At 39.8% G+C, this 15,367-nt stretch overlaps 1 protein-coding gene across 4 annotated transcripts in view; it reads left to right on the top strand.

The window, feature by feature from the left end:
• CELSR1 (cadherin EGF LAG seven-pass G-type receptor 1) overlaps positions 1-11,920 on the top strand; it is a 254,144-nt gene extending 242,224 nt beyond the window's left edge. For 2 of the 4 annotated variants that reach the window (XM_073619707.1, XM_073619703.1), the window contains exons 31-36: positions 1,888-1,991; positions 2,082-2,249; positions 3,126-3,368; positions 7,719-7,980; positions 9,661-9,740; positions 9,972-11,920. In XM_073619707.1, the coding sequence (XP_073475808.1) occupies positions 1,888-1,991; positions 2,082-2,249; positions 3,126-3,368; positions 7,719-7,980; positions 9,661-9,706 (823 nt within the window). In that variant the 3' untranslated portion in view covers positions 9,707-9,740; positions 9,972-11,920. Of the gene's footprint in view, positions 1-1,887; positions 1,992-2,081; positions 2,250-3,125; positions 3,369-7,718; positions 7,981-9,660; positions 9,741-9,938 lie in introns of all 4 variants that reach the window. The other 2 variants (XM_073619705.1, XM_073619704.1) reach the window with 2 other exon arrangements.
• Positions 11,921-15,367: the final 3,447 nt, after the last annotated feature.

The raw sequence follows: 15,367 nt of genomic DNA, 5'->3' as shown, positions 1-15,367 counted from the left end.
AATTGCCATCTCTACTTTGCACCCTGTAGTTTGTTATTTCTCAGCCAGTGCTAGCCTGCTTCATAACAGCATCATTGGGCTATTTTTTTCCAACAGTTAGACTTGGTGAATACATGTAACTCCATCCTGGAATATTGTATACCTGTGCCTTTGGACTGGCTACTAACTGTGGACTATATTCACCTCTCCACACTGGCAGCTATATCTGGCTACAACCTTAACCAAAGCTGTTTCTGTGGGACTAGTAACTTGACTCAATCAACTACCCTTTTACAAGGCTATTTGCTCAAAGGAGGTTTACCTAATTAAATTTAGTGAAAGGATGGACTCTGTTACTTATGGTGCATGTCACCGGGATCATTAGTATAGTCCATAAATAGTACTTACTCCAGTTAACAATTGCCTGTGTTATAGGTGTGTGCATGCAGCTGCTCTTAAACAGACAACATTGTCTATTTTTAATATGATCTCGTTGTTGGTGATGGGTACCTGGTCTTGGCCCTTTTTTTTTTTTTTTTTTTTTTTTTGTATTAAACATATTTTTTTTAATAAAATGTATCCCTTATTAAGCAGCCTGGTCCGCCTGTGTCTCTTCTCAGTGGGTTTCTTTCCCCTGTAACCCTTTCTTTTTATAGTTATTACTTAGGCACAGAGATGGCACTCTATACAGGTGTCTGCAAATTTAGGGACACCACACGGGTATGCCGATCACCCAGTGTTGTGGTAATAGTGAGTACTGATCTCCAACAAACTTTTTCTATACCCCTTATAAATATGCCCACTTAGGCAGCCCATACATAATCGTTTTTTGTTTTTGTTGTTTTTTTTTTTGTTCAACCAGTGGACTGAACCAAAAAAACTGAGCAGATTCCCGCATCCACACACACGATGTGCATGAGGGAAATCCTCCCCACTGAGTCTGATTTGACAGCGGGGCGACTTCCCCACCCTCAGAATACACGGATCAGTGCTACAGGCCATGGTCTGGTATGCTGATTGAGCAGGAAAAATCCAACAGAGCAGTTGTACAGAAGTCTATCGGTAGACCAACTTCTGTACAACCACAGTGCCCATATATGAATCAGAATTTGGCCAGTCCCTGCTGAACGGTCTAAACTTCAATCCATATATAGGCAGCTTAATTTATACTTTTGTATATGACGTACCGTCATCCAAGGGACTGTTCAGATCACAGCACAGACCTAGCAGAACATTCATTTCTGCATAGAAATTTCTAACAAGGTTGTAAGATTTCCCAGTTAGGTTTTTAGTGTTGGGTTCACTATAGATCTCCTATTAAACTGTTACAGTTCCCATTCAGATATGGGAAACATTTCATAATACCGCCAAACTTGTAAAGACAAAGCAGAAATCCTACATAAACACTATTTCCTTTTGATGTTTGTTGTTGTTAGGATGTTTTTGTTCTTTTACTGTATTCAGTGTAATCATATATGTATCTGGGTTTGAGTAAAATAATGTTTGTTTTTTTGTGTGTGATATATTAACCTATAAAGTCATACGCAGAGTGCACTGTCTGTGGGTGTAAAGAATGGAGAGCTGAGGAAAGGTGTTTTTATTTGAACTTCGTAGCATAGTTTTGTTGAAGCTTGTCATGCCCTGGAGCTGTTTTTGCACTTAAATAGAACAGTATTGTATTAGCATCACTTCCAGATATCTTACAAACACATGGATCAAAATAAAAACGAAAACCTCTATTTAAAATATCCTAATACATCTTGCTTTCTTTGCTGCTTGCTTGTGTTCAACAGTTCAGTGCATGTCCTGATGTATCTTCCATCTGTTATAATAATTGATGTCCATTTCTTGTGGTTTAGAAATGCATTTTATTTAGTTGTACTATTTCTTGATTATTTCCTGATACAGGGATGAAGCTGCTCAAAAGCTCAGTATGTCTTCAGGTCAGACCCGTGCTGGTGTTACAGAGGTAGATACTGCACATTTCCACAGAAACCGAACACGCTCTCATGGTGAGGCTCCTAGCCTAGTCAACATTCAATTTCAGAAATAGATATGCCTGGTTTTCTTGATACTTACTATACAAATCTCTTTATGTACAGGACATGACTCTGACTCTGATAGCGAGTTATCTCTTGATGAACATAGCAGCTCTTATGCTTCTTCACGCTCTTCAGATAGTGAAGATGAAGAAATTGGAACAGAGCAGCAGTGGAGACCCACCAGCCCTAAAAACAATGAACGTGGGCCTGTACATAGTACGCCTAAAGGTAATCAGTTTAAATCTTTTGACCGTTTTCTTCGTTATTTAAAGGGTATCGACACTATGCAAAACCCTACATTAACTTTCTCCTCCTCCCCAATCTGAGTAAATCTGAAACCTATTATATGAAAATAGTTCCCAAGAGGTGCAGCCTGCCTGACACAGCAAGACTTGCTTCAGAATCTTCCTAGTCCTTCATTGCATTCATGCATTCATGGCCAAATGCTTTGGACCCCAGTGGTTTCCCCATCAACAGTCCGAGTTGATGGACCTTCTGTTGAAGTCTGTTGTGTCAGGCATTACTAGCAACAGTGCAGCTATGGTGGACAGAGAAGAGTAGGAGTGGTGCAGGGCAGACTGCAAAGAGAGCATCTCCAGAAAACATTAATTCATGGAGTATAATCTTTCAAGTTTGCTGAGACTTAGGAAGAGGAGATGTAGATAGAGCTAAACTAAAGTTCCAGAATTTAAAAAGAAACTCTCTACTAGAGTGGTCATTTCTTTTGATGAATGAATAGAAAACTGGGGGGGGGGGGGGGGGGGGGGGGGGGGGGGGGGGGGGGGTAGGCAGTAAATAAATAAAATAAAAAAATGTAACGATCCTAAGAAGTAACTTCTGCTACCTTGGAGGACCAGGTTCTTTACACTTACATTTTACAAGTGGAAACTCCCTCAAGTACACGTATAATGCATGTCATAGATGTGCAGTTACTGAATAATGCACATATGCACTCTTTTTTATTTTTTTTCATTTTTTTTTTTATTTTGGTCTTGCAGCACTACCATCTACTAAAATAGACCACTTGCTCTGCACATTCTTGCACAGTTTTAATACAAAAGAGATCATTAAAAATTGCAACTGTATTAATTTTTTTTCCTGCAGTGGATTCAATACCAAATCACGTTAAGCCATACTGGCCTGCTGACTGCATGACAGCCAGTGACAGTGAGGATCAAGCGGGCAAAAGTACACTGAAAGTAGAGACCAAAGTGAATGTGGAGCTTCATAATGAAAACAAGGCTAATCACTGTGGAGAGATACCTCATGACAAGGAGAATGAAGCACAGACCAAGGATGGCAAGGTGGTCAACAATCACAACAGTCAACAGCCAGAACTAAGAAAAGGTAAGCTTGACTATGGCAATATTTGACGGTACTTCATCTACCCATTTTCAGAATCATGTTATTGGTTTTGAACATGGAATCCTAAGTCCCCAATCTAAAAAAAAATATCTAAAGAACACTGATCTTAAGATTATGTTTTATATAATGATTCCCTAAAGGGCATGTTTATGAAGAACGTAATTTGACACTCACCAATTATTGTCTTATAGCAAAAACGAGAAATAGCAGAAGAATGAAAAGCATACTTGTACATTGTTACCTTATTTATAACATAAAGCAGGGGTCTGCAAACCCTTTAAACAAAGGGCCAGTGAGAGTAGAAAATTCCTTGGGCTTGGTGGTCAGTGAGAGTAAAAAAAATTACATAGCATCTGTGGTCAGTAGGAAGAGGAATAGGGCCCCGTTGTTGGATATCGGTGAAAAGAATAGTGCCTCATCGTTAATATCAGTGAAAGGAATAGTGCCCCATCGTTGGTATCAGTGAAAGGAATAGTGCCCCATCGTTAGTGAAAGGAATAGTGCCCCATATTTGGTATCAGTGAAAGAAATGGTGCCCCATATTTGGTATCACTGAAAGAAATAGTGCCCCATCGTTGGTATCAGTGAAAGAAATAGTGCCCCATCGTTGGTATCAGTGAAAGGAATAGTGCCCCATCTTTGGTATCAGTGAAAGGAATAGTGCCCCGTCTTTGGTATCAGTGAAATAAATGGTGACCTATCGTTGTTATCAGTGAAGGGAATAGTGCCACATCGTTGGCATCAGTGAAAAGAATAGTGATCCATCTATGGCATCAGTGAAAAGAATAATGCCCTATCTTTGGTATTCATGGGAGTAATAGTGCCCCATCATTGATGTCAGTGGGAGAGATAGTGCCCCATCATTTGTCAGTGGGAGGAATAGTGCCCCATCAATGATGTCAGTGGGAGAGATAGTGCTCCATCATTGATGTCAGTGGGAGAGATAGTGCTCCATCATTGATGTCAGTGGGAGAGATAGTGCTCCATCATTGATGTCAGTGGGAGAGATAGTGCTCCATCATTGATGTCAGTGGGAGGGATAGTGCTCCATCATTGATGTCAGTGGGAGGAATAGTGCTCCATCATTGATGTCAGTGGGAGGAATAGTGCTCCATCATTGATGTCAGTGGGAGGAATAGTGCTCCATCATTGATGTCAGTGGGAGGAATAGTGCTCCATCATTGATGTCAGTGGGAGGAATAGTGCTCCATCATTGATGTCAGTGGGAGGAATAGTGCTCCATCATTGATGTCAGTGGGAGGAATAGTGCTCCATCATTGATGTCAGTGGGAGGAATAGTGCTCCATCATTGATGTCAGTGGGAGGAATAGTGCTCCATCATTGATGTCAGTGGGAGGAATAGTGCTCCATCATTGATGTCAGTGGGAGGAATAGTGCTCCATCATTGATGTCAGTGGGAGGAATAGTGCTCCATCATTGATGTCAGTGGGAGGAATAGTGCTCCATCATTGATGTCAGTGGGAGGAATAGTGCTCCATCATTGATGTCAGTGGGAGGAATAGTGCTCCATCATTGATGTCAGTGGGAGGAATAGTGCTCCATCATTGATGTCAGTGGGAGGAATAGTGCTCCATCATTGATGTCAGTGGGAGAGATAGTGCCCCATCATTTGTCAGTGGGAGGAATAGTGCCCCATCAATGATGTCAGTGGGAGAGATAGTGCTCCATCATTGATGTCAGTGGGAGAGATAGTGCTCCATCATTGATGTCAGTGGGAGAGATAGTGCTCCATCATTGATGTCAGTGGGAGAGATAGTGCTCCATCATTGATGTCAGTGGGAGGGATAGTGCTCCATCATTGATGTCAGTGGGAGGAATAGTGCTCCATCATTGATGTCAGTGGGAGGAATAGTGCTCCATCATTGATGTCAGTGGGAGGAATAGTGCTCCATCATTGATGTCAGTGGGAGGAATAGTGCTCCATCATTGATGTCAGTGGGAGGAATAGTGCTCCATCATTGATGTCAGTGGGAGGAATAGTGCTCCATCATTGATGTCAGTGGGAGGAATAGTGCTCCATCATTGATGTCAGTGGGAGGAATAGTGCTCCATCATTGATGTCAGTGGGAGGAATAGTGCTCCATCATTGATGTCAGTGGGAGGAATAGTGCTCCATCATTGATGTCAGTGGGAGGAATAGTGCTCCATCATTGATGTCAGTGGGAGGAATAGTGCTCCATCATTGATGTCAGTGGGAGGAATAGTGCTCCATCATTGATGTCAGTGGGAGGAATAGTGCTCCATCATTGATGTCAGTGGGAGGAATAGTGCTCCATCATTGATGTCAGTGGGAGGAATAGTGCTCCATCATTGATGTCAGTGGGAGGAATAGTGCTCCATCATTGATGTCAGTGGGAGGAATAGTGCTCCATCATTGATGTCAGTGGGAGGAATAGTGCTCCATCATTGATGTCAGTGGGAGGAATAGTGCTCCATCATTGATGTCAGTGGGAGGAATAGTGCTCCATCATTTATGTCAGTGGGAAGAATATAACCCCATTGTTGGTATTAGTGGCAGTAGTAATAGTGCTCCAACTTTGATGTCAGTGAGAGGAATAGTGTTCCAACATTTTTATCAGTGGACGAAAGTATGACCCATCGTTGGTGCCAGTGGAAGGAATAGGGCCCCACCATTGTCAATGAGAGGAGTTATGCTCCACTGTTGGTGTCAGTGGAAAGAATGGTGCCTCATTGTTGGTGTCAGTAGGAGAAAATAATGCCTTGAATCAATGAGTAGAATAGTTCCCCAGTGGCCACATAAGGGCATAGTAAGGCCCCTTTCACACCTGAGCGTTTTGTAGCTTGAAGCCTCAAGCTACAAAACGCTGGAGGGGAAAAAATCAATTATTCTTTATGGAGATGGTTCACATCTCCACTCCAAAACGCCTGAAGCTCAAACAAGTTCTGGAACTTTTTTTTTTTTTTAGGCAGATTTGAGAGTTTCTCTGCTTTTTACATTGGTGACCTTTTGACCTGTACAAAATAGCAGCAAAACGCACCAAAATCGCCGAAAACCACAGTAAAAATCACTGTAAAATTGCACGACTTTCTGCCTGAAAACGCTATGCTCAGGTGTGAATGGGGCCTAAGGGCAGCAGTTTGGAGATCGCTGAAATGGTTTACTGCTGTAATGTTCAGGATTATCTCCATTTTTGAGGAATTGATAACATCCACTGAGCTGTGATGACACAAGAAAATGATTACATTTCTGTATGAAAATTTGCTTATACGTTTGTACATACCAAACTGGCATTTGTAGATACCAAAGAGTTAAGATTTGTCCATCGGAATCAGCTGAAACCTTCTTAAACATTAATAAAACTTAACAATATAACTATAATGCTCAGACAATGATGAATGTGTTCCCTTTTTAGCTGTCCTGCCCAATATATTTACTTAGTGAGTCAAGTTTACTGAACAGAACAAAGGCTATACGTGACTTGTTCAAACTTTGTCACCCATGTTCTATTGTACAGTGTGTTTCTGGTGATGATGTGCAATCATATATTATGTGCAAATCTTGTCCATTTCGTGCTGTAAATTCAGTTATCTAATTCTAAAGATACCTGTGATGGAAATGGTGTTGAGTATGTTAATCCCTTTCAACATATACGATATTACATGATTGATAAGACTTGTCACTCTAACCCTTTTACTCAAGTTTGTATAGTTGTGCTCTGTTCAGTTATTGTAGCAAAAGGGTCTGCAATCAGAACAAGAAAAGAGTGGTTATAAAATCGCAGCACTAAAATAAATTAACAAAAAAATCATATCATATATATCCTGTATAAAACACTTCTGTAACTGTATTATACCTAATCTATAAAACCAGATCAGTTGTGTACAGGACTATGGGAAAGAATACATGCATTCTACAAGACAGAGATACAAGAAAGCATTAGGGTATATAGACATAATCTTCCACTGTGTGTATGATCTGTCTTTCTCAACTCTTTCAACACAGAAGAACCCTTGAAATAACATTCCAGTCTCAGGGAACCCCTGCTACAAACGACTAGATCTACAACTCATGGTACATTAGTGTGATGGTCAGTCACTTGTGGTCATTGGGAAGAATTACCCCCTTACAGATAGTTAAAAGGATCAATGGTGTCAGTGGGAACTTATCTGAGGTGCAGAAATTTCTCTTTACTCAAGGAACCCCTGGCAACCTCTGGAGGAATGTTAGGCCTCCATGGAACCTTGGTGTAGATCATGGTACTATTGCAAGTATTGTGTAATGGTGGGGTATGATACCATTTTTATGGGATGCTTAAAGATTAAATGTTTTCTTTAATTTTTTTTTAACAGGTATTCTGAAAAATAAAGTTACATACCCTCCTCCTTTGACGGACAAAAATCTGAAAAACCGGCTACGAGATAAATTAGACTATAATCAAAGTACTATTTCATCAAAGACTTCCTCACTATGTTCAAATGATGGCATCCGTCCAGTTACAGACACAGCAATAACCATTAAAAATGTACGAAGGGATCATTCTCGAGAACAAGTCAATGGCATGGCGATGAGTGTACAAGCTGGACCTACAAATGGAGAGGCTTCAGACTCTGAGTAAGTATGCTAAAGAAATATTTGCATTAGAGATAAATGAACATATAATGGGATATGTGCATAGAGCCATGCATTTCATACATGATCAGTGCCAAATCTAATATGCAAGTTTATTGTCAGTGTGCTTAAACGTTATAGAATTTCAGCTCCTAAATGGCACAGAGATGGCTTTCCTTTATGGAGACTCTGCCACTTTAAGAAAAAAAGTAAGTTGCTGAAAGCTATAAAGTGCAGGCACCCCAAAGTTCATACACATACCTGTAGCAGCTTCCAGTAACCCCTGCTTCCCCTGAATGCCAGGCTATTGTGTCAGGCACAGCTCTAAAATTTCTGGGTCATGTCAAAGCTTACTGCTTCCATTTCCTCCAGCCCCACCACCCCCCTACATATTTTTTCATTGGTCCATCACTATGATGTGCTGCATCTGTGGCCTATTGGCCAATTGAAATGAGCAGAAGGCAAATTGAGAAGCTTCATCATTATCAGTAAGTTTACAAACATTGCCTGTCATATCAGTTGGGATTTAACTGTAGGATATTGGGGCAGCTTTTGGTACCCTCACTTCATGCCTCTCAGCAGCTTTAAACTGTCTCAGAGTGGCAGAGTTTAAGTCACTCAAATCAATGTTATCTAGTTAAAGAAGGTCTGATATGCTTGAATGCTGCTTGAAAATAAATCTGAAGTTTCAGTTTAACTCAGGCCAGTTAAATTTTAAATTGAAAGCTCAGTTTTTTTAAGGTACCCTTTGAACAGAATCTGATTCAGAACAGCACTTACTTGTCATATGCACGTAGAAGTTCCTGTTATGTGTGCCTAGTCTGAAAAGAAGAGGATTACTTAGATGGAGCAAAAATCATACAACTAATATGCAAATGTCTGCAGGCAGCTTCAGTTGTATTTTGAATTCCTTATCTTCGAAATATGGATTGTTAATGGCTAAAGGTTTTTCCACCCTAATCCATTCTCTGCATTAGGGTAAAAAAAAAACCTTTTACGCACAAACACCCCCTTATTATCAGTGCAGCATATCGATGTCCATCAGTGAAGACGAAAAACTTATTTACAAAATTGTATAACAGAAACTAAGAAAAAGTTTGTTTTTTTTGGGGGGTTTTTTTTCAAACTTTTCGGTCTTTTTGTTTAGCAAAAAAGAAAAACCCAGTGGTGATTAAATACCACCAAAAGAAAGCTTTATCTGTCTCAAAAAAATGATAAGTTAATTTGGGTACAGTGTTGCATGACCACGCAATTGTCATTCAAAGTGCAACGGCACTGAAAGCTGAAAATTGGCCTGGGCAGGAAGGGGTGAAAGTGTCTTGCATTGTAGATAAATTGTTTGCCAAACTCTGGTGCTTCAGTTATAAAATAAAAGTAGACATACATTTTGTCAGTGTAATATATTTATTTTAAATGTTTCCCAGATCTCTAATATTTCCATGAAGTCTGATATACCACTGCTCATTTTTGTAAGGTTCTCTTCTGGAAGGTTGTTATTAACCATTGCTGAGGCTACTGTGCACCACAGGAGCCTGACACTACCTGATTCCCTGTAGTGATGCTCGTTCTATGGAAGAACAGCATTGTAGAGCAGTATGCATGGACAGTTTGTTGTGATACATTGATAAATAACAGCCATTTAAGGGCTTCCATTTACAGAAAAGTTGTCCTATCATTTTGTAGGGTTACCAGCCACCTGATTCCCCAGGAGCAGAAAGTCCGATTTTAATTTATGGCCAAGATTCTGTAAAACAATGACATTGGTAAACCCCACAAGTTACTTTATCTTTGCATGAGTACTGGAATGCACTAAAACGGTGGCAGGGTTGTTAGTGCATGTTAGATATGAGTATTCCCTGGTCCTCTTTCTTTTTCTGTGACATGCATGACAATGTAAACTAACATTCGGTAATGTATGTGTTTAACCCAAATCCTGCATGCTCCTTTCTTTTCATGAACAGTGGCAGTAATGAAACTTCAATTTGAATCATCAGATTGTGAAGACTTCTACAGACCAGGAACCCCTCGTCCCAAAGCTTGTGACTTCCCGAACATCTGGGATTATACAGAGGAGCACAACTGTGGTGGTCGAGGATGTATCATTGCTAAGGCAATTACTTAATTTGGCAGACTTGTGACTGCTTCATGATATAAATAATAAACTAAAGAGCTGTGCTGTCGGGATCCTTAATAAATTAAAAGCACCCAGTGCCAAAAAAGAGAGCATAAGCAAGACTCCTTTCCCGAGGATGAAAAGGACATCACAACAGAGGACACAGCAGAAAGTGCCGGACAGATTCACAGGTCCATACAAGGAGACTGCTTTGTGGTGTAGACTAAGCTAACAGATTCATGAATTCATGAAAATAGCATGGTTCTGCTCTGGAGAAATCGGCAATATACAGGCAGTCCTCACCTGGCGTCGAGCACTGCTGAATTGTGTTGTGTCACAATGTGACCTTCCTGCCTGCTGAACAATGCACACTAAAAGATGACACCAAGTGCCCTTCATTCACCTCACCAACTTATGTGTCTTAAAAATCATTGTAAAAATCTGTAAAAGAATATGTTTGTAGATATTTTATATATTTTTATGGGGACTCTTAAACGAAGCTCTTTTTTTTGTAAATTTTACTACTAGTTTTGTTATTTGATACTCGCAGACCTGCTGAAAACAAATATTTTTATACTACAAAGATTGCACATTACTTGAATTTTTAACTTTTATTGCAAACATTTTTTTTTTATTACAGAAACTTTCATCCTAATTCCAGACAAGGAAAATAAAACAATCAGATAGTAATTGTACATCCTACCCTTGTACTTGACATTTCCTATACAACACACTGAATAGAACTCGTTTGTTACTGAGACCCTTCTGTCCGCTTTCTGTCTATTGCCAGAACTGAGTGTTACATTCGGAGCACCTTGTTTTCTAATACTGAGCTTTACTTCCGTTCTCTTCTCATACAACAGCACAACCCAAATAAGTTCACAGAAAACTGAGATTTTTTTTTCGCCTGGTATAAGAGTAGCCTAAATTGTTTCTTGAAAAGCACACATTTTCTACTCCAGTCTACAGACAGCGAGTATCAGACTAATATTTAAAAATCAATAAGAAGTGATTAAGAGATCTTTTTTAAAACTGTGATAACATATGTTTTCAATGTACAGTTGTATATAATATGTTGACAGGCAGCAGTAAAGATACTGTAAAATGCAGTATACACAAAGCTTGGTTGATACACTGTGGTTGGTTGAATTCTTTTTTATCCATTTCTCAGCAATAGAATGACTACTACGGAGTAACATGGCATACAAGTTGATCCTGCAAACACTCTCAGCTAAATCACCCTCAACCTGTAATAAATGTTAAAAAACATTTGTTGTTACAAGCAGAGATTAGTATTTACAGGAACAAGGACTACTACTAATTGCACTGAATGAAAGACAGCAAAAACATGCCTAAAAGTGCCTTATAACAAGTCTCTAACAGTGGGGTTTTTTATTTGCATATGCAGTTTGTTCTGCAGCCTTTTATGTTCATCATTTGTAAAATTCATGGTCTGTGATCATAGATTCAGTTGGACAATCTCCAATTTTGTTTGGTCAGCTTCACAAAATGTTGCTATCCCATGTGTTCAGTGTCGTTAAAGTAATACCCGGTTTGTATACACAGGTCTCATGACAGTAAAAAGCTATAGGTATGATATGTTCTTATTATCACCCCTGTAAATCTTTCTGTTCCCTTTATTTTTTTTTTTTTTAAAGTGTTACATTTTGGCTGGGTTTTTGTTTAATGTTTAAAAATGATTTTTATGACAAACTTTTATGGCAAAGGCTAGACACTGGATTTTTTTTACATGTGTATTTATTAATGTACAAACACTGGAGAAAACCGTACTGAGAAGATGGCATGGTAAATTAAAATGTTCAGATTGTATCAGTGTGTTGACTTTTTTTGTCATCTGAAATACTTTTTAATGAATTCTTTTTTAAAGATACTATATACTAGATAATACATACATATATATTCAATTTGCATAAATCTGGGAGCCTTGGCAGAGACAGTTGGTGGAAAGGCTGTTTGCCTGGATTAGTCTGGACTGTAAAATCTAAACGCAAAACAGAGTGCAGTGAATCAATAGGTTAAAATCACTTTTAATAAATAAAAATGGTAAAATTGCACTTAAAATTAAGTAGCTTGTTCAGGGCATAACATCAGAACCACCATCTCTAATGGAGCACCAGAGCATAAGGTCATAAGTAGCGAGCAACAGGAGAGCTGTGAAGTTAACATTGCAGAAACCATGGGGTGGAAAAGTACAAAAGCATCTCTAAAGTATGTCAAAAGAGGATTGAACTTTTGTACCCTGATTAAATAGAGTGCCTCCAATAACATGTTCCAGGACCCACACCCCTTCATCAGAGTAGGAAAATGGACACCAACACGTTATTGGGGGCATTCTATTTACCCCATTGTACAAATTTTGTCCTCTTTGACACACTTTGGTGATGTTTTTGTTTTTACCTTTAAGAGGTTACCGTCCCTGATAACATTTCTCCTGTTAACCCTGATTTGTTTTCATGCAGTAGGTATCATGGAAAAAATGCCTTTAGTAAAAGTACATTGCAAATAAAGAGCAGCATAAAACAGTCATGGAGTAATAATGAATCACAACAGAAGGTTTTTAAGAGTTAGCTGCCAAGACTTCATTCATAATAAACAAACAGATGGGGTGGTCCAACTTGCTTATAGCCATGTGCTGGAGAAGGGGGGGTTAAGGAGGGGCTGCTGAAAGGGTAAAATTATGGGGTATAGTGGGGGAGTTTGGATATTAAAAAGTTGGGCCTTCTCCTTATCTGAACAGCAGAATGCATTCTAGCAGAACTAAGTGGCAGTGTATGCTTTTCCGTTTGTTTTAGGAGGAAGAAATCATGTATTTTATGTGTTTGAATTTCATTTATGCCGACAGCTGGTTAAGGGTTGTGAATGTGTTTTCCCAGTAGGCTGAAATACAAGACTTCACTGCATTCAATAAGTGGCTCAGGACTGATTTTTGTTTTGTAGGTTTCAAGAGAGATGGTGGAATAGTGTAAGAGAAATAAGGCAGGATTGTTGGGAAGTTGAACGGAAATTAGTGGTCTAATAGACGCCATGAGTGTTGATAGAGATGTGAGTTAGTGGCAGAGCTATAGAGCATGCCAGAGAACAGTTGGCACAAACCTGTGGTTGTCATTAGGTTGAGGGCTGAGGCCCAGAGACCTGTGGACAAGAAGTGTGAGGTAGGAGAAGGGTGCCTAGGGGAAGTCCAGGTTGCCAAGGATTAGGGAAAGGGGAGATAGAGACAAATCAAGTTTCTGGAGTACCAGAGAGCATTGTTATAGGGATGGGGTGGAATCTCAAGATAATTGGTATAGCCTGGAAACACCATGGTAAGTGGTGGAGAGTGAACTGGGAGAGGGGCTGCACTATAGCCACGAGCGTTTCAGCCCTACATGTCTAAGCTAGTTGATTAGTCCTGTCAGGTGGCAAGCTATGTGGTACCTGAAGTGATCTGGAAGAGTTAGTCCTCCATCAACTTTGGATAAGGAGAGAAGTTCTCTGCAGAGTCCAAGTCTCCTTGAAGCCCCTACAAATTTGGAAAATTCCATGTTGACTGACTTGAGTAGAGTCGTGGGTGTCTTAAAGGGAAGGGCAGACAGGAGGTGCGGGAAGTTTGGGAGGACCAACATTTTGATAACTTTCTGAACCAGGAAAACCATTTAATATCCCACCTCTGCGGTAAGGATTTTTATATGCTTGGGGACGGTGGGGGGAGGGGTAATTGAGAGAGCATGTCTCAACAGGATTCACTGTTATGGTAAGTGCCTAGATATTTTAGAGCCAAAGAGGTCCATTTATATTTGCAACTATTTTGATCTGGAAAGAGGAATTGCTATGCTTCAAGATTTTTAAATTGATATTCAGGGACCCATATGTTTCAAATTCATGTTGGTGGTTGGGGAGCGAAGTAAGAGGACGTGTCAAGGAAAAGAGGTCACCTGCATAGGTTGGAATCTTTGTGGTTTCCCGTTTGCACAGTAAGAGCCAATCCACTGGTCTGCAAAGGAATTGTTTGAATGTACGAATAGAAGGCTGGAGACAGCGCATCCCTGCCTCTCTTCGTTTGCTGATGCGGAAGGTGAAAGATAACATAAGTCTTAACTTGTATCTCTGCACGCTATTGAATGCCTTTTCCGCATCTGTGGATAGAAAGCGACATGGTGTTAACAAGGAGGACATGGTGGTGCATACATAGAAACTAATGCGCTTCCAGGTTTTTTTTTTGTGAAAGCCCACTTGAACAAGCAAGTTAGAAGCAGATTGGCTACCATGCGCAGCTGCACCAGATTTTGCACTCTCCAGTTTTAGTAAAACGACTCTAACGCCTCTAGTCTCAAGGGCTGATTAAAAGCCCACTTTGTCAAGGTTCATGATACGAGCAGCATAAGGGAGAAATTGGATGGGTCTTTCCTCCCTCTGGAAATTGGATGGGTCTTTCCTCCCTTTGGATATTATCATGATCTGCGCTCTTCATCTGGTGTAATGGGAGCTTCCAGTTGGGAGTTTTCATCTGGTGTCAGTTTAGGGAGAAAAGAGGCTTTCATTTTGTTTAAAGAATCTAAAGATGCCAGCTAGGCGGTCTCCAGCTGTAGAAATATAGGGAGAAAAAAAGTGGTGAAACCATTGGCAATTTCCCTAGGCTGGGAAGTAGTCTCACCTTGGGGTGTTGAGATTGAATAAACATATGAGAGGGATAGGGCCAAAATATGTCCACACTTATTACTGTATTCATAAAAGGTTTTATGTCATCAGTTTAAGGTAGCCTTGGCTTTGTTAGGTGTAGATTTCCATGAGCTTGCATCTTGAGGGATCTAGGGAACGTTTAGGTTTTAGTTCTAGACCATGAATATCCTATAGGAGTCGGTGGGTTTTCATCTCTATCACGTTTGACTCTGGTACCGTGTTTCATATGTATGCCTCTGATGTAGGGTTTATGCGCTTCCCACAAAAGCATAAGTGCAAAATTTACCATTTTTATTCATGTAAGGGTATTTTTGTCTGCACATCTGGTGCGCTCTGTTTTGTGTTTTTTACTTTGCATGCTTTTGAGATTTGAGATAGATATAGATATAAATATATATATATATACACAAAAGTGAGTACACCCCTCACATTTTTGTAAATATTGTATTATATCTTTTCATGTGACAACACTGAAGAAATGGTACTTTGCTACAATGTAAAGAAGTGAGTGTACAGCTTGTATAACAGTGTAAATTTGCTCTCCCCTCAAAATAACTCAACACACAGCCATTAATGTCTAAACCGCTGGCAAAAAAAGTG

The sequence above is a fragment of the Aquarana catesbeiana genome, linkage group LG03 (genome assembly GCF_042186555.1).
Source record: "Aquarana catesbeiana isolate 2022-GZ linkage group LG03, ASM4218655v1, whole genome shotgun sequence".
Lineage (NCBI taxonomy): Eukaryota > Metazoa > Chordata > Amphibia > Anura > Ranidae > Aquarana > Aquarana catesbeiana.
This window is presented reverse-complemented; position numbering and strand designations above follow the sequence as displayed.